Raw genomic sequence first — 24,802 nt, 5'->3', positions numbered from 1 at the left:
GTAGCCACTAGCACAACTGGCCCTGACCCCATCGCGAGGAGGACATCGACAGCAGCAGCCCCGGTTGTGCCCTCGAATCGGCCCGGAGAGCCCCGCTGGTCCCAGATCTGAACTGCATTGAGCAGCCTGTTGGCGAGCTCCCAGGTCAAGGCGCGGTGCATCCCGGTTATCCTGGCCAGGAGCATCACCACCGGGGGGGCGCGAACTTCCATGAAATGACATGAAGGTCCTACCAGCGACACCCATGCCACCCGTAAGCCCCGGACAACCGGATCTAGCCCATCCAGATCGAAACCGCTGTCGCCATGGGCGACCACACCACGCAGTCCACCGCGTAGAGACAACCATTCGCGACCCTGCCGTTGCGTACCACGCCTGCGCGCGGCCACCACCTGACGCCGCCAATCCACGTGAGTCGTCACCGAGCATGGGGAAAGGAGAACCCGCCGCGGCTGGCGCCGGTCGGGCTTTCGCCCGGTGGCGACCTGGAGACGGAAGGGGACGGAGGCCGATGGCTCCGCGACACTAGGTTTTTCCCTCCTGGTTGCTCGCGGAAGCGTCGCACACTTCATACTTACAGTGTAAAAATACCTTTAGGAAAATATTCTTTGCTTTTCCTATGATACAACCAATGAACCAATCAGACCAAAAATATGGTACTCCCTCCGTTTCACAATGTAGTGCGCCAACGCATCCCGAGATCCAAGTTTCACAATGTAGTGCGCCAACGCATTTTCGATATAATTTTTTCTCCCGCCGCGATTGGTCTCGTTGGTTAAATTTATGATCAAAGTTAGATCTCGGAAAACGTGGATGCACTACATTGTGGAATGGAGGGAATAGTACTATATCGAAAATGCTGGAATTAAAATCTTACAGCTTTTCTATTTATGCGTTTTGGAATCTTCAAATGAAAGAGACCCTTTTCCGCAAAAAAAATGACAGAGACCCTAGGTGTAGTGTGATTGGTGATGATAGATGGACGCGGAAATATCTGCCTGCGCCAGGGCCCCGGTGAGAATCAATGAGCCGAAAGTGGTTAAATTTCTCGAAGATAAGGATGCCGTGTAAGGCAAGGGCCGCTGTGGCGAGGCTTGCATGCCGGACAACGCGATGGGATCAGGAAAATGGTCCCGCGCCTCCTTGGATGCATCTGTGGTGTGATGGTGACCTCTGAAAGCAGGAGATTTTTGCCAGTGGTGCTGCCGATATTAACGGCTCTATCATCGAAAGTCATCTTTTGATCCCGAGCTCATATGCTCCCGCATAAACAGTAAAATCGAAAAAATAGGAATTGATCCCGAGCTCATATGCTCCTGCATAATCGAAAAAATATCAAAAAAATTCAAAAAATTCCAAATTTTTTTTGGGGGAAATATTGACAAAAGTTCCAAGTGCCTGCAAAAATTCGTCGTGAAATCACATTTCTAGAAGGCATGGCAAAAAAACAAAAACAGTACTCTGAAAAAGCTACTTTCAAAAGCATTTTGAAGCATTGAATTTGTTTTTTTTGCCACGCCTTACAGGAATGTGATTTCATGATGAATTTTTGCAGGCACTTAGAACTTTTGTCAATGTTTCTTTAAAAAAAATTGAAATTTTTTGAATTTTTTTTTTCGATTTTACTATTCATGCGGGAGCATATGAGCTCGGGATCAAAAGATGACTTTCGATGATAGAGCCGTTAATATCGGCAGCACCACTGGCAAAAATCTCCTGCTTTCAGAGGTCACCATCACACCACAGATGCATCCAAGGAGAGCGCGGGACCATTTTTCTGATCCCATCGCGCTGTCCGGCCTGCAAGCCTCGCCACAGCGGCCCTTGCCTTACACGGCATCCTTATCTTCGAGAAATTTAACCACTTTCGGCTCATTGGTTCTCACCGGGGCCCTGGCGCAGGCAGATATTTCGGCGGCCCAGGTGCCGTACGTCCTAGCTGGAGCCCTCCGCTTCCACACACACATTCCAATCCGACTCGGCCCTGGTTTTTCACAGCGTGGATAAGGATGGGTGCAGTGGTCGTGGTGGTGGTGCACTGGCGCCCGTCCCTGTTTGTTTGAAAATGCTAGTGGTGGTGGCCAGGTTCACCCCCCGCATTCCTCATCTGGAATTTACCAAGTTTGTTTATGAACCGGGGGTGCGGTCCTGGATCAACGATTTTTATAAGCAAATCAGTGGGCTCGTGGATTCTCTGGTCGCCGTCTCCACGTTTTCTTTACCACCATTGGCGGCCACGAGCGAGGTGTACGGTGATTCGTCAACCCCCACGGACTCATCCATGTCACCCCCACGGACCCGTCCATCTCTTTCCCCCGCTCCCGTGAGCAGTGGAGTCCCCTCGCTCCGGCCACACTCTCTCCCTGACACCCCGACCCCTTTCCATCCACCGAGATAAACAGGAGAAGAGACTCAAGAGAGACACGAGGGAAGGCGGAGGAGAGGACGAGGCTGGTGGGGAACTGGGGATGGCGCGGCGCGGGCGTGTGGAGCTGCGGCGGATCGAGGACCGGACGAGCCGGCAGGTGCGCTTCTCCAAGCGCCGCGCGGGGCTCTTCAAGAAGGCCTTCGAGCTCGCGGTCCTCTGCGACGCCGAGGTCTCGCTGCTCGTCTTCTCCCCCGCCGGCAGGCTCTACGAGTACGCCTCCTCCAGGTGCATGCCGCTCGCCGATCCCCGCACTCTGTTTTGTTTACCTGCTCCAAGTACTTACTCGTTACTCCTCTGCAATTTCGCCCAGTAATTAGGATCGCTAGATTCGCTCCGATTCAAATGTTTGAATCCTGTTCTCCCCTTGGGCCTTGGCTTCTCGTAATTGGTAAACCAAGGCTGCATGCCTACCACCTCGTACGAACCTGCTTAGGATCTGGTCTTTGGTTGGTTTCTCACACTGCTAGTATCGGCACCACCACCTTGCACATGAGCAGGAGCTCTGCTTTCTAAGTACTCAATTACTAGATAGCAGCAGTGTTTTTTTTAAGAAACGAATAGCAGTAGTGTTTTTGGTTCGTTCGGGAGAAAACTAAGCGTGGTCTTGTACTGCTCCGTGGAAGCTTCTCTAGTGGCACTTGCTCCACCGCGCAGCCGCATGCGCCGGAATACTATGTCCGTTTTCTTAAAGTCAACTTTTTTATGTTCAACTAAGTTTATAATAAAATATGTTAACATCTACAGTCCTAAATAAAGAAAATGTAAAAAATATTGACCAATCTCGTGATCATAGTGATATTTTCTCTATAAATTTGAACAAAACTAAGAAGCTTGACTTTTCAGAAAAACAGTATACTATACTTTATATTTGGAGTGGTGCATATTTGATTGTATGTGCCGAGTGAAAGAACCAAGTTTTTTTTTAGGGGAGTGAAAGAACTGAGGGGAGTGAAAGAACCAAGTTAACGCCAAGTCTACTATACGTTCTACCAAAATGAAAACAATACTCTTTCGCTACATTGAGTGTAGTAAATCGGCATATGAGATTAAGATAAGTGACTTGCACACGTAAAAGAAACTAAGGATGTGTTTAGTTCAGTTGTGGATTCTATGAGAAAGATGTTGTGAGCTAAGAATTATGACAAACATGAAAGATATTTGGGGTTTTCTTTTGAAAAGAAGTATTACCCTCGGCGTCTACATCAAACGATACACACAGTCATTTTTATTATATTATTCAACAGAGTCCAACAAAATAAATATATGGATCAACTCAAGGCCACCTTTATGAAACCATAGTTGCTAGACGGATTGTCCCATTTTCCCCTCCTCCTCTGGCGCCCTCGGGGCGGCGGGGGAGGAATCCTAGCCGCTGGCCGCCTCTCCCCTTCCCCTCCCCTCCTCCCACTCCTGATGCCGCCAGAGGGCGCGACCGGGCGTATCTTGATCGGCGCCGGCGCCGGCGGGGATTCCTCATCCCCTCGCGCGGCAGGGGCTGGCGTGGGCCGGCGTCTTCGTGCATGGGCGCCGCGATGCGCGGGTCATGGCGGCGCGGTGGCAGGTCTGCGTGGCGGCGACCTCAGGTCTTGTCTGCGGCATGGTAGGCTACGCTAGGGCGGGGTGCGCCCGGTCATGCGCTGGTGGCAGCTGACGCAGCTGTGGCCAGATCCCTCAGGCGGCGCGGGCTGGGGCGCGTTGCGGACAGCGTGGGCCACGGTCGGCCGTCTCTGCAGTGGTCAGTGGAGGTGCCGGCGTGGTGGAGGTGGAGTTCATGCGGTGGGAGTGTGGCGGTCTCCTCCCGCGGGCTTGCAATGTACGATGTGCTGGGTTGTGTGGTGGCCCTCGGCGTTGGCGCGGCGGTGGCAGAGCATGCTGTGGGGGACGACAGAGGTGATGGCGATTGGCGTCCGGAGGTACTAGCTGCCACATGGCGGTCGGAGGTGCCGGATGCCGCGGTATTCTCCGCATCTGGATCTGGACAACCAGATCTGACGGGGCGACGCCTGCACCTCCTGGTAGTGTTGGCTGGCAGTTGGCCGCCGGCGTGGGCTGGCATGCCGGGCCAGGGGTTGACACGGGTCCCCTTGGTCGGGGCTGGTTGCTCCTTGTGCTTGCTCCGGTCACATCCGGTCATGTCGCGACGGAGTTCATGGGTTGCTTGGGGGTGGCGTCTGCTTGTTATAGAGTCAGTGTTGGGATAGTCCTTGGATGCCGGGGTGGCGGCCTCAGAAGGTGGGCTACATGGACTGCTCTCCGGCGGGCTCCGTGATGGTGGTGGTGGCTTCGACTCTTGGTCATCTGGGCGGCAAGGGGAGTGTGGTGGATGGCTCTGGCCTGCTCTTTTCAAGCGGAGGTGGTGGCGCCCAAATCTGGTTTGATGGGCTGATCTTCATCGCGGTGCCTGGTGTCTCCTAGTGGGGCAGAGGAGTTCCCAAGCGAAATCTTCGCGCTTTTGCACCGACGACGGTGACGCCTGTGGGTGCCGTTACCCTCTTGAGGACGTTGTCGCGGGCCTCTTCCCTGTACCTGGGTACCGGATGAAAATCCATGTCCACGGACTCGACAACGGCGACGCTTGGCACCGTAACCCTCTTGAGGGCGTTGTCATGGAGCTATGACGCCGGCTGTCGGGCCATGGCAATGTATTATGATTGTTCTATGCTTCATGTTGTATCTTTAGATTTTCTTTGTTAAGGGCTTCCTCGCTACCATGTACCGTTCGGCTGTGTACCTTGTTGTGTTGTTTGCTTTATTTATAAAGCGGGGCGAAAGCCTATTTCAAGAGAAACCATAATTGCTACACCTATAAGCTTGATGATGTGCCTTGATCTCGCACTAACACACATCATCTAATCCGGTCTCATCAAGCCGTCCACCGGCGAGCCGAGAGCATCAATCGGTCTAGCAGACCCTCTGCGCACACTGCATGCACACGCTCTAGAATCGGCTGCAACCATCTTCCGACATCCCACCTTCAGGGGCGATCAACGCATTCACCTTGCCAGGCCATTTTGTTGTCGACGCCACCACGTCGCCAGACAACGCCACCATCCTACACGCGTCCATCAACATGCGTCTGTCGCCGAGAACCGCCGTCGTTGCGGTAGATGCAACACCACTCCTCCTTTTGTCACCTCCACACAGTACCTACTCCAAAACGATGCCCCCAAGGAGAACGGCCTTGAAGGCATCTCCATCGTCCAATTCGGGAGACCCAGATCTAGGTTCCCCCCGGAGTAGTCGAGACGAGGTGGCGACGATTGCAACCGACGATGCCTTTGACAAGGAGACGACGCCCAAGATGCTGCCAACGTTAGCCATGACCAAGGTCGACATGGTTTTCACCAGCATTTGCACCACTCCGAACCAGTAGCTGCCCGGATCCGCGTGCAGCTACCAAAACGCTGGCAGGGAACCAACACCCCTCGCTGACCCCTCTACCGACGACGGTTCTAGGTGGAGACCAGATCCATGGCCGCCGTCGCGCCTTCCATCGCCAGAGAACACACGGGCTCCTACGAGCCATGTAGGCAAGCACTGCCTCCGCGCGACAATGGAACGTCGCCCTGGCAACCCCCATGAAAGAAATCGACACCATGGCCGCGGGGTCGAGGCGCTGCACCGATGTTGCGACAACCCAACAGCCGACCAAGTCATCCCATCTGATTGCAATGCTGTGCTCCAGTTGCCCACTTTTAGACGACCACGAGTCTAAAGATCCGCATCTCCATCTTCGGGTCGCCGTACTTGTCGAAGTCTTGCTCATTGGCGACTCCATCCATTCCGATGATCTTCCTTTTGCCTCTCCTCACGACAACACGACTAGGCTTTGACGGGTCGGTAATGAAGAAGCATTGGTCCACTTGGGAAGCCAGTACCCATGGCTCATTTTTCGCGGTGATGTTTGCGTCCGCGGTCTTGGATTTGGCTTCGGGTATAACCATGGTGGTGAAATACCGGTCTTCTTTTAGGACGCTCTTGGCCCATCTGACACGGAACATCGGGACCTTCTCTCCAGCATAGCTCAGCTCCCAGATCTCCTCGATCCTTCCGTAGTATCTGTCCTTGTCGTTACCGGTGTAGGATTCCATCGTTACCCCGGAGTTCTGATAACCATCGCTCTTCATGTCCTTTCCCTCGGTATAGAATGTGTAGCCGTTGATATCGTACGCCTCATACGTCATCAGGTTGTGCTCGGCGCCCTGTGACAAGGCGAATATGAGTTGTTCTTCCGCGGAAGAATCCTCATGTAAAGGGTACAACAAAAGCTTCTGCTTGAACCAACGCGTGAAACATGAGTTGTGCTCTTTGATTATATCTCCGTCCGAACCAACGCGTGAAACATGTAAAGGGTACGACCAAAGCTTCTGCTTGAACCAACGCGTGAAACATGAGCTATGCTTCCCTCTGGACGTGACATGTTGCGAACATATCCTTTGATGACACCATTCATCCTTTCGAATGGCATAATGCTGTGCAGGAACGTCGGCCCAAGTTGGATGATATCCTCCAAGATATGGACCAGCAGATGCACCATAACGTCGAAGAATGCGGGCGGGAAGTACATCTCAAGCTCGCATAGTATCACCACGATCTCTTCCTGTAGCCTTCTGAGTTGCCTCACGCCAACCGACTTTCGAGAGATGACGTCGAAAAAGTTGCATAGGCCAAATAGCGTTTCACGGACGTGCGCGTCCATGATCCCACGGATTGCAACTGGAAGTATCTGCGTCATCAGCACGTGACAGTCGTGAGACTTCATCCCGCTGAACTTTTGCTTCGCTGAGTCTAGGTATCTGATTATCTTCCCCGCGTAACCGTAAGGAAGTTTTACTCCTACGAGGCAGGTGAAAAACTGATCGATCTCCTCCTGACTTAGAGTGAAGCACGCGGGAGGGAAGTCATTTCCGGTCTTCTTGGCCTTTTTGCCTTTGCGACGACTTTCCGTGTCCTGCTTCGCCTCATCATCATCATCATTAGCGTGAAGCTCCTCCCTGATGCCCATTGATTTCAAGTCTGCCCTTGCTTTCGGCCCATCTTTGGTCCTCTCTGGCATGTTGAGCAGGGTACCAAGCAGACTCTCGCACACGTTCTTCGTGATATGCATGACATCAAGGCTGTGAGGCACACGGTGGATCTTCCAGTACGGAAAGTCCCAGAAAACAGACCTTGTTTTCCATACCTTCAGCAGCGGCTCTTGCGCCTTTTGCTTCTTTCCTGGCTCTGGCGCCTTTTGCTTCTTTCCCGGCAGTGGGCAATCTTTCTAATTTTTCAATAGCTCGTCTATTTCCTTGCCGCTCCTCGTACGCGGGCATCTTCGGGTTTCGGTTTCACCATCGAACAGATCCTTGCGTTTCCTCCATGAGTCATCATCGCGAAGCCACCTTCGATGTCCCATGAACATGGTTTTCGAAGACCCGGGATCTCTATCTAGCTGGCGATACGTTGTGTCATCCATGCACCTGACGCATCCAGAAAATCCGTGGACCACCTGCCCCGCGACATATCCGTAACCGAGATAGTCGTGCACCGTCGTGAGCAGTGCGGCTCTCATAGGGAAATATTCTTTCTCTGCGGCGTCCCGCGTATTGGCTGGCGTTTTCCACAGCGTGTCTAGCTCCTCTTTCAGCAGCCCCAGATACATATTGATGTCGTTCCCTGGTTGTTTCGGCCCTTCAATTAGCATACTCATGTGAATGTACTTCCTCTTCATGCACAACCAGGGGGGAAGGTTGTACATCCACACAAACACAGGCCAGGTGCTATGTGTGCTTCTCTGGATGCCAAACGGATTGACTCCATCGGTGCTCGTGCCCAGCACGATGTTCCTTGGATCGTTCCCAAATTCTGGGTGTTCGAAGTTCAACGCTTGCCACTGGCTCCCATCCTTAGGGTGACTCAGCATCTTGTATTTTTTATTTATCTCCGGATTATTTGCGTCATCTTCTCGCTTCTTCTCCTCCCTATCCGCGTGCCAAAGCAAGAGCTTTGCTACCTTAGGGTCCGCGAAATACCGCTGCAGACGAGGAGTGATCGGAAAGTACCACACCACTTTTCGAGGAGCTTTCTTCCTCTTCTTGTATCGAGTGACGCCGCACACCAGACATATGGTAGACTCCGCGTGCTCGTCCTGATAAATGATGCAATTGTTCATGCACACATGGTATTTCACGTGCGGTAAATCCAGAGGACACACGATTTTCTTCGCCTCCTCGAAACTGGTCGGGCACTTGTTCCCCTTGGGAAGACGTTCGTGCCAGAATGACATGTTCTCGTCGAAGCATGCGTCGGTCATTTTGTGTTTTACCTTCATCTCTAGAGTCATGAGCGTTACTTTCAGGCGGGTATCCTCGGGCCTGCATCCTTCATACAATGGAGTAACCGCGTCTATCTCCAGTTGATCCAGCTTGGCTTTCTCTCGGGCGGCAGCTCTTGCGTTATCCGTCTGCTTGAGAAGCAGCTCTTGAATATGAGGGTCCTGCACCCAGCCCATCGATGGTCCATCGTCGTCTGCTCCGGCATCTTCCTCATCATCATGTCCGGCATCTTCTACATGATGACTGTGTACTGCATCTACTTCGTGATCATGTCTTGGACATTCTTCGTCTTCTCGCCCGCCCTAGCCGCGGTTGTCTTGCTGCCCTTCCTCATTTCTTGCCGGCCGGCCCCCATGGACGACTTCATAATCATCTTCATCACCTTGCCACCGATAGCCATCCATGAAACCACGCAAGAGCAGGTGGTCCCGCACCTGTACGGAATCCGGGTCCATAAGGCTCCTCAGCTTGCATCTTCGACACAGACATCTTATCTTCGTCTCGTTCTTTTGAAGCATCTCGGCCTTCGCGGAGCTCAAAAACTTATTCACGATGCCTTCGGTCATCGTGCGGACCATGGTCGCCTGCGGGGTAGAGCAAAACGATATTTTAGAACCAAGAAATAATTTGGCATGACTTTGCCTAAAAATAGGACCAAAAAGAATGCATAGTGCCAAAATTCTCGCCGAAACGGAAATGAATCAACATTCCGGCAAAATATTGGCAACTATCGCATTTCAAATACCGGTACCTGCAAACACAAACATATATGCAACACCACAAACATATGCAACACCACAAACATACATAGATCTAGCTAGGCCATAAAAAGTGCATGTGCACGTTGTTGGAGGGAGAAAAAAGTAGATCTACAACATAAAGAAAGCTTTCCCCTTACTTACCTATCAAAAAGGGTAATTTAACCACTTAATTTGGATGAATCTATGGTGCAAATGAGGTGAGGAGGAGGAGGCAGTCGAGACAAGCTTGGAGGAGGAGGTGGAGAGAATGAAGTGTTGGGGAACGTAGCAGAAATTCAAAATTTTCTACGATCACCAAGATCAATCTATGGAGTTTACTAGCAACGAGAGGGAAGGAGTGCATCTACATACCCTTGTAGATTGCGAGCGGAAGCGTTCAAGAGAACGGGGTTGATGGAGTCGTACTCGTCGTGATCCAAATCACCGATGATCCTAGCGCCGAACGGACGGCACCTCCGCGTTCAACACACGTACGGTTGGGAGAGACGTCTCCTCCTTCTTGATCCAGCAAGGGGGAAGGAGAGGTTGATGGAGATCCTGCAGCACGACCGCGTGGTGGTGGAAGCAGCGGGGATCTCGGCAGGGCTTCGCTAAGCTCAGCGAGAAGGAGAGGTGTTACGGGGGGAGAGGGAGGCGCCAGGGGCTTGGGTTGCGCAGCCCTCCCTCCCCCCTCTTTATATAGGGGCCATGTGGGGGGCGCCGGCCCTAGAGATCCAATCTCAAGGGGGGGCGGTGGCCAAGGGGGGAAACTTGCCCCCCAAGTCAGGTGGGGCGCCCCCCACCCCCAGGGTTTTCAACCCTAGGCGCAGGGGGAGGCCCATGGGGGGCGCACCAGCTCACCAGGGGCTGGTTCCCTTCCCACTTCAGCCCATGGGGCCCTCTGGGATAGGTGGCCCCACCCGGTGGACCCCCGGGACCCTTCCGGTGGTCCCGGTACAATACCGGTGACCCTCGAAACTTTCCCGGTGGCCGAAACTGGACTTCCTATATACAAATCTTTACCTCCGGACCATTCCGGAACTCCTTGTGATGTCTGGGATCTCATCCGGGACTCCGAACAACTTTCGGGTTACCGCATACTAATATCTCTACAACCCTAGCGTCACCGAACCTTAAGTGTGTAGACCCTACGGGTTCGGGAGACACGCAGACATGACCGAGACGACTCTCCGGTCAATAACCAACAGCGGGATCTGGATACCCATGTTGGCTCCCACATGCTCCTCGATGATCTCATCGGATGAACCACGATGTCGAGGATTCAATCAATCCCGTATACAATTCCCTTTGTCTATCGGTATGTTACTTGCCCGAGATTCGATCGTCGGTATCCCAATACCTCGTTCAATCTCGTTACCGACAAGTCACTTTACTCGTACCGTAATGCATGATCCCGTGACCAACCACTTGGTCACATTGAGCTCATTATGATGATGCATTACCGAGTGGACCCAGAGATACCTCTCCGTCATACGGAGTGACAAATCCCAATCTCGATTCGTGCCAACCCAACAGACACTTTCGGAGATACCTGTAGTGTACCTTTATAGCCACCCAGTTACGTTGTGACGTTTGGTACACCCAAAGCATTCCTACGATATCCGGGAGTTGCACAATCTCATGGTCTAAGGAAACGATACTTGACATTAGAAAAGCTCTTAGCAAACGAACTACACGATCTTGTGTTATGCTTAGGATTGGGTCTTGTCCATCACATCATTCTCCTAATGATGTGATCCCGTTATCAATGACATCCAATGTCCATGGTCAGGAAACCATAACCATCTATTGATCAACGAGCTAGTCAACTAGAGGCTTACTAGGGACATGTTGTGGTCTATGTATTCACACATGTATTACAGTTTCCAGTTAATACAATTATAGCATGAACAATAGACAATTAACATGAACAAGGAAATACAATAATAACGATTTTATTATTGCCTCTAGGGCATATTTCCAACATGAAGTGGGGAAAGTGAGTGTGTAGGTGGCTGTCCAAAATATCTAGCTGGTCCCAGGTTACTAATGGCGCACCATCCACAAATGCGCCATTAGTAACCCTGGTTACTAATGGCGCACCAGCTGGCGGTGCGCCATTAGTAGTTTTGCAAAAACTAAAAATGATAGTAGTGGCGCACAGGGTGACTGGTGCGCCATTACTAGTTAAAACTAGTAATGGCGCACTGTGCCCTGGTGCGCCATTAGTATTTTTGGAAAAAAGAAAAAAAGTTGGTTAGTAGTGGCGCACGGGGTGACTGGTGCGCCATTAGTAGTTTTGGAAAAAAAAAAGGAAAATTTGTTAGTAGTGGCGCACCATGGCTGTGGTGCGCCATTAGTGTCATAGGGCGCACCAACACACGGTGCACCACTGCTATATAGTAGTGGCGCACCGCATGTCTGGTGCGCCATTAGTGTCCATATTATCTATAACCCTTTTCTTAGTAGTGTACATCTCAGAAACCAGAGAAGACCACATGAATAGCATCAGCTTCCTCTGGATGCATCTTTTGATATTCCAGCGACGTCCTGCCCCCATGTTATGCTCCTCTCATCGTCGCCTTCCACGATCCCCACCCAATGTCGTGCACCTCCTGACTCAGCCTGGTTCCAGCGCAAAAGGGGCCTTTAGGCTCTCCCACAGTTCTTTTTGAAATTTGTCCAACAGTCCCCCGGCAGATCCTTGGATATCTTTATCCAGGCTCTCAGGTATCCATAGATTGGTCCCAGGACCTGTTTCATGGATATCCATGAGCATCTATTAAACACAATAGCATTTCTTGCATACCATAATCCCCATAGGATTGCGGAAGTGACAAAATTAAAGTGTAGATTTTTCTTATTACATAGCCAGCGTCTAGTAATCGATTCAAAATCTACCACATCTACCTGGAAGATTCTTTTAACAATATTCCAGACATTCCTCGCTACCACACATTCAAAGAATAGATGATACACTGACTCTATCTCTTTACAGTGAACGCACTCTAAAGGTTTCGCCATCCCTCTCCTCCTTAGGTTATCACAGGTCATAATCTTGTTATGTGAAAACAGCCACAAGAACCCCTGAATTTTTGGAGGCACTTTGATGTTCCAAACAGCAGGTAGAAACACTGCTTGCACCCCCCCCCCTAAAATTTACTATAGCATATAGAGACTTAGAAGAGTACACCCCTTTCGACTCATACTGCCAGATCAAGTTATCCTCTTCCTCGCCTAAATGAGTCATCTCAACTACACTACATAAAGATCTAACCATTGCTCCATCAGATCCTCTGAAAAGGTCCTTCTAAATGTACACTTAAGCTCTACCCCATCCCACAGTTCAGCAAGAGTTTTGTTCTTTTCCTGAACCAAGAAATACAGATCCCAAAATTGGGTAGCCAGAGGAGCATTTCCATGCCAAATGTCTTCCCAGAACCTAACTGACCTCGCATTCCATATCTTCCATTTATAACCAAACTTCACAGCCTGTAAAGCCCACTGGAAGCTCTTCCAGAATTGTGATGGATGGTTATCCTGACAGCACAGGATATTAAGATTTCTAGTATTGTATTTACCATCTACCACTTTCTTCCACAGGGACCCCTCTCCTGCAATATACCTCTTAACCCATGCACCAATCAGACACAAGTTCATATCTTGTAGGTTCAGGACCCCCATACCCCCAAATTCTTTCTTCATACAAATAGACTCCCAATTAGGTAGGTGAATCTTATGAGCCCCTTCACTATCACTCCATAGGCAGTTAACCATATGAGAGTTAATCAGGTTAATAGCCCATTTGAGAAACTTAAAAAAGGATAACAGATATAATGGGTACTAGCTAGACATGCTTTAATCAGAGTAATTTTCCCTAAGGCCTCGTTTGATACAAGCGGATCGACAGGGTTTCTAGAGGATTAACCCCGCGGGGCACAGAAACCTCGCTAATCCTCGTCGGCCCATTTGTTTCACGAGGTTTGCGCAGCCCAATCCCTTCGACCCCCTTCGTTCCCCTCCTATCCACGCGGTTGTCGAGCCTCAAGGGCACCCGCGCGGAACGGGACGCGTGAGACAGAGCGTCGCCCAGCCGTTGGATCTTCAACACCCCGCCGCCGCCACTGAGAGGACGAGCCCCGCCGTCGGCACCGAGAGCAGGTGCCTCGCCGCCGGATCTTGAACGCCCTGCCGCCAGAGTGTCGACGTCCCCCTCCGCCGGTTCTTCCCGAGGAGATTCCTCTCCTCTCCTCCACTACTTCACCCCCTCTGGAAACCCTAGGGGTACGGCCGGACGCCTTCTTCCTCCCGAGGTTCACTGTGTTCTGTAGCAGTTCGCAACAGGAGTTCTTGTGACAGTTTGCTGCGTCCATCACCGGAGCAGCAGTACTTTGACACCTACTGCGTGGTTTGGTACCAAACTGAACTCGTCTAGTCGGCGGCGGCATTGTTGTGTCTACTTGTTGGAATCTCTACTTGCTAGTTATTGGTGTTGAGCTAGCAGATTATGTAGGAGTAACCCATCCATCCTGATTGGTAGGGTGTGCTCTCGACCAATGGTTGATAGAACCACCTGACTTTCTAGTCTAAGTTGGTTGTCGTTTAGGTGCGTGCATGAAAAACATCTGAAAACCACCTCACTCAACTGTTGCTCTGTACTGTATGATGATGTTTCTCTTGTTATTTTCAATCTTCCACTCCCAGTCATGAGTTGAGCTCAGTGGATTGTGATTTTTAGGACAGCTTGCTTGGTGCCATACATACATAGTTTAGTTTTCATGACTGTCCAGTGAGAGATGGTTCAGTGGATTGTGATAAGATATTGTCTATCTTGTAAAGATTGCATTTTTACATGTTTGCACTATCTTATCTGAATATGGTAATCCTTGCCTATCAAACAAGTTTTCCATACGGAGGGGATTGTGGCTGGAGGGGTTTGGAGGTTTCAAGGGGATTTGAGAGGATTGAGTGGAAGGAAGGGATTCACAAAATCCCCTGAAATTCCCACCTCCCCAATCCACTTCTACCAAACAAGGCCTAAGTGTGACAATAACTTTCCTCTCCACCCTGCAATCCTAGCCAGAATCTTATCTATCAAATATTGTAGATCCTCTCTGCTCGGTCTATTAAAATGAAGAGGTATACCCAGATATTTAATTGGGAAACCTCCTACAATACACTGGAAGATCTCAACAAAGCTCTCCAGCTCTGTGTCCTCCATATTAATTGGAACTGAGGCACTTTTATGGTAATTGATTCTCATCCCAGAAACTTGTTCGAAAAATCCACTTCAAATTAAGGGCTACTCTATGATCATTTTCTAAAAACAAAAGAGTATCATCAGCATATTGCAAGCACATGAGCCCCCCCCCCTAATAAGTTCAGGGCATAAGCCCCTAACTAAACCAGTCTGTGATCCCTTCATCAGCATCCTACAGAACACATCTACAACTAGATTAAAAAGAAGTGGGGATACTGGATCCCCTTGCCTCAGTCCTTTTCTAGTGAGGAAAAAATCACTCTCTTCACCATTTAATTTGACTCCCACAGGCCATTTTCAGTCAGACTTCTAATCCATCCCAGCCACCTGGGCCCAAAACCCCTAAGAGCTAGGATTTCATAAAGAAAATCTAAATTCACTTTATCATAAGCTTTTTCATAATCAATCTTAAACACCAAACCTTTCCTACCAATAGAGTGTACAACATTCACTATCTCATGAGTTGTAACTACACTTTCCAGAATTAATCTACCCCTCACAAAGGCAGACTGAGCTTCAGAGATCAGTCTCCCAATTATGAGGGCCAACCTATTAGTCAATACCTTAGTGAAAATCTTAAAACGGCAGTTTAATAAACTAATAGGTCTAAACTTATTCATAGTCCTAGCCTCATTTTCCTTAGGAATCAAAGTAATCATAGCAAAATTAAGCCCAAAGATATCTAATTTACCATCAAACCAAGCATCAAAGATCTTGACCAAATCATCTTTAACTATATCCCAGAATTCCTGATAAAACATAAAAGGTAAACCATCAGGTCCAGGAGCACCATCAGAGTAGGAACTAAAAACAGCATTCCTAATCTCCTCTTCAGTAAATCTAGCCTCTAATCTAGCATTTTCCTCTATAGTAACTTTCTCACCTTCAGTGAAAAAATCAGCCTTCAACGTAATGTTAGGTCTAGGCTCCCACTTGAATAGATCTTTATAATAACTCACATCAATCTTAGTCATCTCCTCATTATCTGTGACAGGGCAATTCTCCCCTTCTAACACATGGATCAACTTTTTCCTTCTTCTCTGATTAGCCACTGCCTGAAAAATATGCAGTGTTTCTATCCCCCTCTACTATATCTCTATCTCTGGAACGTTGCCTAGCTTTAATCACCTCAACTTGCCACAGCTCATGGAGTTCTTTAAGGATGTCAATCATCCTATTATGCTCATCTACAGACAACTCTCCAGCCACTCCTTTGAATTGGTCTTCTTATCTTTTTCACCCCATTGACTTGTTGACCATGTTAGGTTATTTTAATTTTGTTGTCCTACTAAGCGTGGGCTTGGACGGCTAAGTAGGACCCATAGGTAGAATTAATTATTATAACAAAGTCATCGTCTAGAAACCCTAGACACCCAAATGAGACATTTGATGAGGACAAAGACCCACGAGCCCCTTAGCACTTTCGCATAGGATGCAATTGAGATGGTGTCGGGGCGGGGAAACTTTGCTCAACACGACACCATCGACACAGTCTCTGACTAGACTAACCAAAAATCGTGTTTTTAAGGCGCCCGTAAGGCATCGCGTAGGCGACGGTTAGGCTTCAGGGCGCCCTCCAAGCTCAAGGCATCGAGCTTGCCTTAGATAGTTGTGTAAGACGTCCACCTTAACCTTTAGAGCATTTGATGCGCCCTCTTAGGCGTCCAGGTTGGCGCTCTCATACATACTGGATGCCTTGAGCTTGCCAGGCAAGGGAGAAATTTTCCCAGGCGGGAAACTGAGTCTTGGCTGGAAACAAGGGAGGATGTTTGTGCCAACATGTAAGAGGGGGGAGAGATAGAGGGAGAGATAATCTCCAATCCACACACTCCTCCCCCTCCTCTGCAGTGGCTCCTCTCCAGTAGATCTATTGCCTCCTCTCAAGCAGATCCTATTCGACAGCTCCTTCCTAGTACAGCAGCAACGAACAGCAGGCAACGGCAAGGAGCCAAGGATACAAAGTGCCAACTGCCAACATATGCCTCCCCCATCCTTTACCCCTCTCCAACCCCCTTCCCCCACCCTCCTTTGCTCCCTTTCTTCCATGTTCAGTTGTTCCCTGCTTGTTGCTTTGTTGGTTGCTCACGGCCTCTCTACAACCAGCAGCAATTGGCCTTACAAACATTGCGTAAAACTATGTATTTGCTTGATGTGGGGAGGCGGAGCTGCCACTCCTTGCTGCAGTCGGAGTGGCAGATGGATGGGAAGGAGCTCACAAGCTTGCCTACGGCCGAAAGTGCGATTAGGTTCGCCCTCTTTCCGCCTCCTGAGAACCACTACCTTTCTATTTGTGCCATACACCTCCTGCCTTTCTCTTAGCTTCATATTACTTACTCTACTCATCATTAGAAAAACTCACACACATTCATGTCCTTAAGTAGAAGGACAAATAAGAAAATTAGTGCATCATAATGTGTTAGAAAATTCCTTTTATGCGAGCAAATTCCTTTTACTTAGCTAGCCGCAAATAACTAGATTTGTACCTAAGTAGAAAACACTTACTTTACTCCGTAGATTCAAACCACTTTAGTAAAACTAAACCACTCCGTAGAACCACTTCAGTAAAACTAAACCACTCAAGAAATTTGAGTCTAAGTACTACCTATGTTTCTAAATATAAGACATTTTGCCAGTTTAAATTGAACTGCCAAAAAGTCTTACATTCAGGAACATAAGGTGTAGAAAACACTCATATTCTACTCATTGTTTAATAGAATACAATCCATAACTACATGATAGCTATCTATACTATTTGATATCCCTTATATATCTCACTAACAAATATGATTGTTGCCATCCACCCTAGTGTTGTGTGACCGGCTTTAGTCCAAGGTCCATGCCCATCCATGAAAATATTTAAAGCCAATAAATTTTCATCTACATGTAAACCCTTCTCAGGGCCTAGACCTAGGTAAATGTTTGTGTCTTTGTTGATTAGAGGAAACAGTTATTGTATGCCTATCCATATTAATGCGATATTAATATTTTAGAAATATGAAATCATCGTTGTATCACATTGGACACTACAACAACAATAACAAAGCATTTTGTCCCAAGAAAGTTGGGATATATTAGTGATGAAACCCAATAGAAACATGTGAGAACCCAAAAGGGAATACTGAAAGTACAAGTAAACAAAATGAAGGCAAGTAAATTAAGTATTTGATACATGGAATGCCGACTTCCATGCAGATATTCCAAACCACCTTAGTCGGAGTTCAACAAGCTTCAAGTTTCTTTTTATATCCTCCTGCCATGTCAGCTTTGGTCACCTTACCCCTTATATTATTTTCGCTACTCTTCAGAATTCCACTATTCGCTGGTGCTTCTACATGCTTTCATTGGATATTCCAGACCACCTTAGTCGGAGTTCAACAAGCTTCTCTTCAATCAACGCCACCCCTACCTCATCATGTATTCACTCTTCATAATTAAATCCTTTATTGTAGGGCCACGCATCCACCTTAGCATGTGCATCTTAGTGACACATTTATTGGATGTGGTGTCTCTTAGTAGCCCAACACTCTGCTCCATATATCATCACAGGTTCGTTCGATGTCCTAAAGAAATTACCTTTTAACTTTTTTCAGACCTTCTTATGACGGAGAATGCCAAATATTTGCTGCCACTTCATCCACACGGTTTGTTTTTGTGGCTAACATGCTCATCGATAACACCATAGTTTTGCAACATTGGCCCTGAAGTATCGAAATGTGCCCCTCTCAGGCACTACATGTCCCTCTAAAATAATCTCTCCCTCGAACGTAACACCTAAAGTCACACCTCATACACTTGGTCTTGGTCCTACTAAGCATAAACCACTTGGACTCTAAAAGACTGTCTCCATAACTCTAATTTCCAGATGACGACCAACCTAGTTACTTCAACCAAGACCACATCATCAACAAAGATGATACACCAAGGGATATCTCCTTGTATATCCTTTGTGACATTGTCGATCACTAAGGCAATGCATGGGCTCAAGGTTGATCCTTGGTGCGGTCCTATTGTAATTAGGAAGGTAGCATCTTGTTATCACCTGCACGAGCACTTGTCACACCGTTATCGTACATATCATTGATGAGGGTAATGTATATTGTTTGGACTTAATGTTTCTCTAGCACCCACTGCTTGACTATCCTTGGTATTGTCAAGGGGAAGTGGATACCAGACTTCTACGTGTTGCGCCTCCCGTATTCAGGTCGTAAACACCCCATATTGGTAGAGAGAGGGGCACACCCCCGAGCCATCGACTTCCATCTACATGTCATCCTAGGTTTCCTTGCAAAGGGAGATTCAAAGCATTATGACTCCAAAAATGGGACAAAGAAGAAGACTGAAGCGGTAACGGACTAAGCAACCAACCAAGATCGCAATAAATAGGCATCCACCCAACGAGAGTAAGAACATCTTCGGTTGACGCCAAGATCTACAGAAGCCCAAGGTTCGTCATATTAGCTAGCCAAGAATATCCGATCTAGACATCCCGCCTAGATCATCCACCCCAACTCAATGGGTTGACCCCAACCCATCGAACACCGTCTGTAATCAATCATTGTAATCATTTCCCATATAATTCTAGACAAGAAAAAGTAGGGCGGTGGCAGCTTGAGGAGGATGCAACTCTCCTTGTGTCCCCTCACCTGCCTGCTTTTATAACAAGAGGAGGGACCGAGGAGTCGCACCCCACAAAATGTCACACGTCAGACCTTATGCGACGTTCTATAGCGACAGTGTGGCATCCCATGCTAGTCACACCTCCCTCATTTCGACTAATCGCTTGCTACAACACATCATGATTACCACGCATAGGGAACTGGCATGAGTTTAACCAACATAAGCTTCTCCTCTCGTCGGCCAATAAGCGAGCAAGAGGGAGATAGTGGAGATCCCTCCTACCCCATAGTTGTTTGACCAATAACCGCCGGCATGGCTCGGCGCTTCATCCCTAGCGCCTGCCAAAGCGGCGCAGCTAAGGACTCATCCGGAGCTATATGCGTTTTTGCCCTATCTCATACATCACCTTGTGATCGAGCATGGCTCCACGCTTCACCCCTAGCGCCCGACCAAAGCGGCGCACCTAAGGACTCATCCAGAGCTGCGGGCATTTTCGCCCTGTCTCATACATCACATTGTGATCGAATATACTCGAACCAAGGACACCCATGCGTGCCCCCGGCAAGCCATGAGTCAGGAACCAAACTTTTCAGGTACATTCTTGTCCTGAGCATCATCTATCAAAACTCTGCCTCCTCACAAGCGCTCGCACGCCCCCCTTGATAGAACATTAGTTAGGGTTGACCCTCTCAGGCCCGCTAGACATCGTTGGGGATACTAGCGGATCCCCTCGCGTGATGAATAGTTTTAGAGCCATGTAACCTTATTTTCTCTTTGTGTTCTTTATTGAGATTTCACGCATGGCCTCCCAGCAGATAAATTGCGCGACACTTGCGGGTGCTGGGGAGGATATGATACTCGCGCATGCTTGCAAGGTCAAGGTATAGATGCGTCCCCTACCCAAGCGTTGAGTCACCCTCTTGAGTCCAATTGCCAGCAAGGCGCTCGCCGACTTGGGAGGCTAGGAACTGCGAGGCTACCCACACACGACATGGTCTGGCAGGACCAATGAGCACGAGCCCACCTATGATATGACCCTAGCCATGTAACCATAGCTCGGCCAGGTATATAAGGTGAGCTAGGGGCCTTCTCGGGGATCCAAGGCATTCTCGTGCCTCCATCTTGATCTGTCGCCGCGCCCCTCCAAACAAATATGTCGTCGCTCGACGCCACTACTGGTCTCATGAACTCTAACATCATTATCATAACTCTTACACAAAAGAAGGGAGAGGACGAGACCCTTTACGTCGCGTGCTCCTTCTCAATTGTCAGCTTCTCGGCGGCCAAAGCGTTCACCGATGACATGAGGACAGGACTGGTTGCCTCGATGAAGGAAACAACCCTTTCTCGACAGGTCTCGACAATGGCATACTCCACATCAAAAACTTTGGGTCTTCGTCCCTCAACCTCCTATATAACCCGGGTAGGAACGTCGGCAACGACACCACTGACTCGTGCCATGGTAGCAATAACAACGGCTGCAGCTATTCCTTGAACCCGAAAAGCAAAGTTGGCTTTAGATCCAGAGAAGGGCTCGAGCACTAGCTTGGACAGGCTCTCCAAGATGCTAGGAAGATCCGCACGAAGCAACTTCCTAACCTCCAACACAAAACAAAGTCCATTCGGGCGATTACATGTCGAAGTCAGGACCACATGATTGAGCCTCTGCCAGTAGGAAGAAGAGAGTTCGCGCTCAACGCGAGCTCGAGTTTTGGCTTTCTCCGCCTTCTATCTCACCTCCCGAAGCCTCCCTTCCACCTCAATGGTTTCAGCATGGATGTGAGCACATGCGACCCAAACTTCATTGGGCCACGATGAAGGAGGTATTTAACCCCCTTCACCTCACACATTGCTGCGTGATGGAGCTCAAGTGACTCATGCAAAATAACGGAAGTCACAAGGGCATAACTTGCATCCATTGATAAACCTCCTGCTCACAACGACTACATTGCAAAATGATAGAATTGTTACATCCATCGATAAGAAAGACCCCGTCATGGATCACAGATCTAATGAAGAGGACATGGGGGAGCAAGACGGAAACCCTAGGGTGATGGGAGAATAGGCAGAAGCGGGGATCAAATTTGGCTATCCCCCTTCCTCGGGCAAAGCTCAAAGAAATGGCAAAAGACATCAAGCTCCATTGGGCGGTCAAGAAACGCCTCACACATACTCCCTCCATCCCAAAATTCTTGTCTTAAATTTGTCTAAATACGAATGTATCAAGTCACATTTTAGTATTAGGTACATCCGTGTCTAGACAAATCTAAGACAAGAATTTTGGGACGGAGGGAGTATGAACAAACCGTTCAAAACAGTGATGGAAGGAGGCATCACATGCACCAACTGAATCTAGTAGAAACAAAGCAATTTCTCCATAAAGTCCAAGAGGAGAAAGCCAAGCGCGTCACCAAAATGGTCCGGCATCACTAACGTCTCTCTCGGCATTGGGAGGGCAATATTACTAGTGAGATTTGGCAGGCCAGCCGCATGGGGAGTAAACCTTAATAACGAAGCCAATGTTACCTTGGTAACTCATGATTTGGGCCACAACGAGACCCGGGAGAAAGAAGGGTATGGCTGCATGAGCTTCCTCTGCCCATGGATCCAAAAACCAAGAAGAAGGCACAAGGAGGTTGAGAGCAGCGAGCCCCAAGGAAAGGAGGTTAACCGCTTTTACTACTTTGTTAGCCGACTTCAACACCACATGTTAGCCGACTTCACATGCACAACGAGACCCGGGGGGAAAGAAGGGTCTAATGCGTTCGAACGACTTCAACACCACATAAAACTATCATGGCAACATGCCCACAACTTCATTTCGTATAATGATGGGGGCTTAGCTTAGGGAAGTGTATTTCCCCACTTCTCTGTGGTGCCTCAATTATTTGAGGAGTAATAGCCCATTTTGGTACGACGAGAGGGTCCACACCTGGGTCACCAACGTCCACATATGTCATACCCCATGTTTCCTTGCAAAGGGGGATTCAAGGGGTTTAGGACTCTAAAGACGAGTCGAAGGAGACCGAGGTGGTGATGGGCAAAGCCAGCGACTTCCATATATGCAGCAACCCATGTTTCCTTCAAAGGGAGATTCAAGGCATTCAGGGCTATTAAGACAAGACAAAGGAGACCAAGGTGGTCATGGGCTAAGCCCCCGACCAAGACCTCAATAAATAGGCATCCACCTAAAGGGAGCAAGGTCATCTTCAATCCGCGGTAAGATCTCTAGAAGCCCAAATTCACCATATTAGACCAGTCAAATATATATGATCTAGACATCCCACCCAGGTCGCCTACCCCCAGCTCGGCAAGTTGACCCTGACTTGAACGCCCTTTGTACTCAACTATTGTAATATTTTTGTCATATAATTCCACACAAGTAGCAATAGGGTTATTACTCACCGCACGAGGGCCTGAACCTGCGTAAAATTCGTGCCCCATGTCCATCAGGATAAGGTGATGTCCCACTATCGTACAAATTACGTGCGGTTATGCTTGTTGTTTGGTACTTTGCTGAAAACACCTTGAGAGCTATCTTGTCATATGCCTTATCCAAGTGGATGGAAGCCATATGTGGATCCTTCTTATGCTCCTATACCTTTGCATAAGCTGACATAGAAGGGAAATCACTTCTATTGTCGATCTCCCGGGCATAAAACCAAATTTGTTTTTTGTGGCATTTCTCTCACTTCTAGAGCGATGTTCAACCACTCTCTCCGAAAGTTTCATGGTATGACTAAGAAGCTTCATTTCTAATAAATACAACTTTGAATATCTTTTTTATTCTAAAGATAGGTACTAGTGTACTCTTCCTCCACTCTTGGGGCATATTGTTAAAAGAAAGGGCTAAGTGGCTTAATAGCCATACTACTACCATGTCCCTAAGACACATCCACACCTTTATAGGAATACCATCTGGCCTCAAATCCTTTCCTCATTTCATCATTTTCAGTGCCTTCTTAAACTCGAGCTCATGAACCTCCTCCCAAACCGCCTACTTGTGTCATCAAAGGAGTCATCTAGCTCAAGCATAATGTTCTCATTCCTACCATCGAACAACTAGTTAATGTATTCTCTCCATTTGTTCTTGTTCTCCTCATCTTTCACTATGGGTCGATTTGCCTTCTCCTTGATGCTTTTAGCTTGGTGATGTCCCTTGTCTACCTCTCACGAATTTTTGCCATCTTGTAATCATCATTTTTTCCATCCTTTGTGCTAGCCGCTGGTATACCTCATCATAGGCTTGCCTACATACTTCACTTACAAGTCACATTGCACTCTTTGTATTTATGAATGATCCTAGTGATTCTATGATGGTGCCAACTCTTGCAACACTCATTGATTTCCTTCTGGACATCATCATTCCACCACCACGTGTCCTTAGGTTCTTATTTCTTACCGTTCGTCACCCCAAACACCTCCCTGGCTACCTATGATGAGCGTCCTAATTACAACACCAACTAACTCCAACAGTCTCCCATCAAGGATCCTACATTCCAACTACTCACTCGAATAAGATTTTCCTCGGGTAGATTCCTTGCCCTTCGCATACATAGAGTGGAATGGGCTCCGAAATAGAGAGTCACTAAGAGAGCTACTCCCTAGCAAATTTCTATTCGGTTTCATAACCTTAAGCATGGCTGATTTTTACATAGGCTCGTCAAGCGTAACACAACCCTCCTCCTTTACCCGGGCTTGGAACCGGCTATGCTTAAAATACGTAGGGGGGTCATTTTGGACACTAACCTGTGAAAAAATGGCATGTAGATGCACACATAATTTAGTATAGTTATGTAAATTATTTGAAAGTAAGCAGACTTGATTTAATACAACTTTTGGGTGAATTAAATGCATTATGGACTTGAAATGATAAAATCTACAAGAAAGCTAATTCAACTTAGTTGAACTAATTTGACCATGATATAATATGGTAGAATATTATATTTTGTAACGATCGAACCAGTTAGTTATTCTTTGATGGGCCGCCCATCTTTATCCGTTACCCATACAGATTGTGCCTTTCCGTTGATGCATGAGCTTTCCCAACTATACCTCTTTTCTGTAACTAGGTAGAAGACAATCTTGCTAGATCCTCGTTCCTGTTACACTAAGTCAAATATAAAAAAGTTATCTTCTATGCTTGTGAATGCTACTCGTTTATTGTTGAGTAATCTTCTATGCTTCGGAACATTTTTAGTTTCTTAGTCATTTTATTGTTGTGCAGTATACTATTTTGGTGTGCTTGTTCTCACAATATCCGAAGGAAGATTTCAAAAAGCAATGTCATGCAAACTGTGTTTTCGATAATATTGTGTTGTGATATGATATCTAGGGCTATTGCTCATTAGTGATGATTTTTTATGCACATTTATGATCTTTCTATGGTACTTGTGATTTCTATAGTTTGATGATTCATTTGCAATTCTTTGCCTAACTT

At 48.0% G+C, this 24,802-nt stretch overlaps 1 protein-coding gene across 1 annotated transcript in view; it reads left to right on the top strand.

The window, feature by feature from the left end:
• The first annotated feature begins 2,191 nt into the window (after positions 1–2,191).
• Positions 2,192–24,802, top strand: part of LOC100859946 (MADS-box transcription factor 51) — a 34,477-nt gene continuing 11,866 nt past the window's right edge. The window contains exon 1 of the mRNA XM_044503244.1: positions 2,192–2,653. Within this exon, the coding sequence (XP_044359179.1) occupies positions 2,469–2,653 (185 nt within the window). The 5' untranslated portion in view covers positions 2,192–2,468. The remainder of the gene's footprint in view (positions 2,654–24,802) is intronic.

The sequence above is a fragment of the Triticum aestivum genome, chromosome 3D (assembly GCF_018294505.1).
Source record: "Triticum aestivum cultivar Chinese Spring chromosome 3D, IWGSC CS RefSeq v2.1, whole genome shotgun sequence".
Taxonomy (NCBI): Eukaryota; Viridiplantae; Streptophyta; class Magnoliopsida; order Poales; family Poaceae; genus Triticum; species Triticum aestivum.
This window is presented reverse-complemented; position numbering and strand designations above follow the sequence as displayed.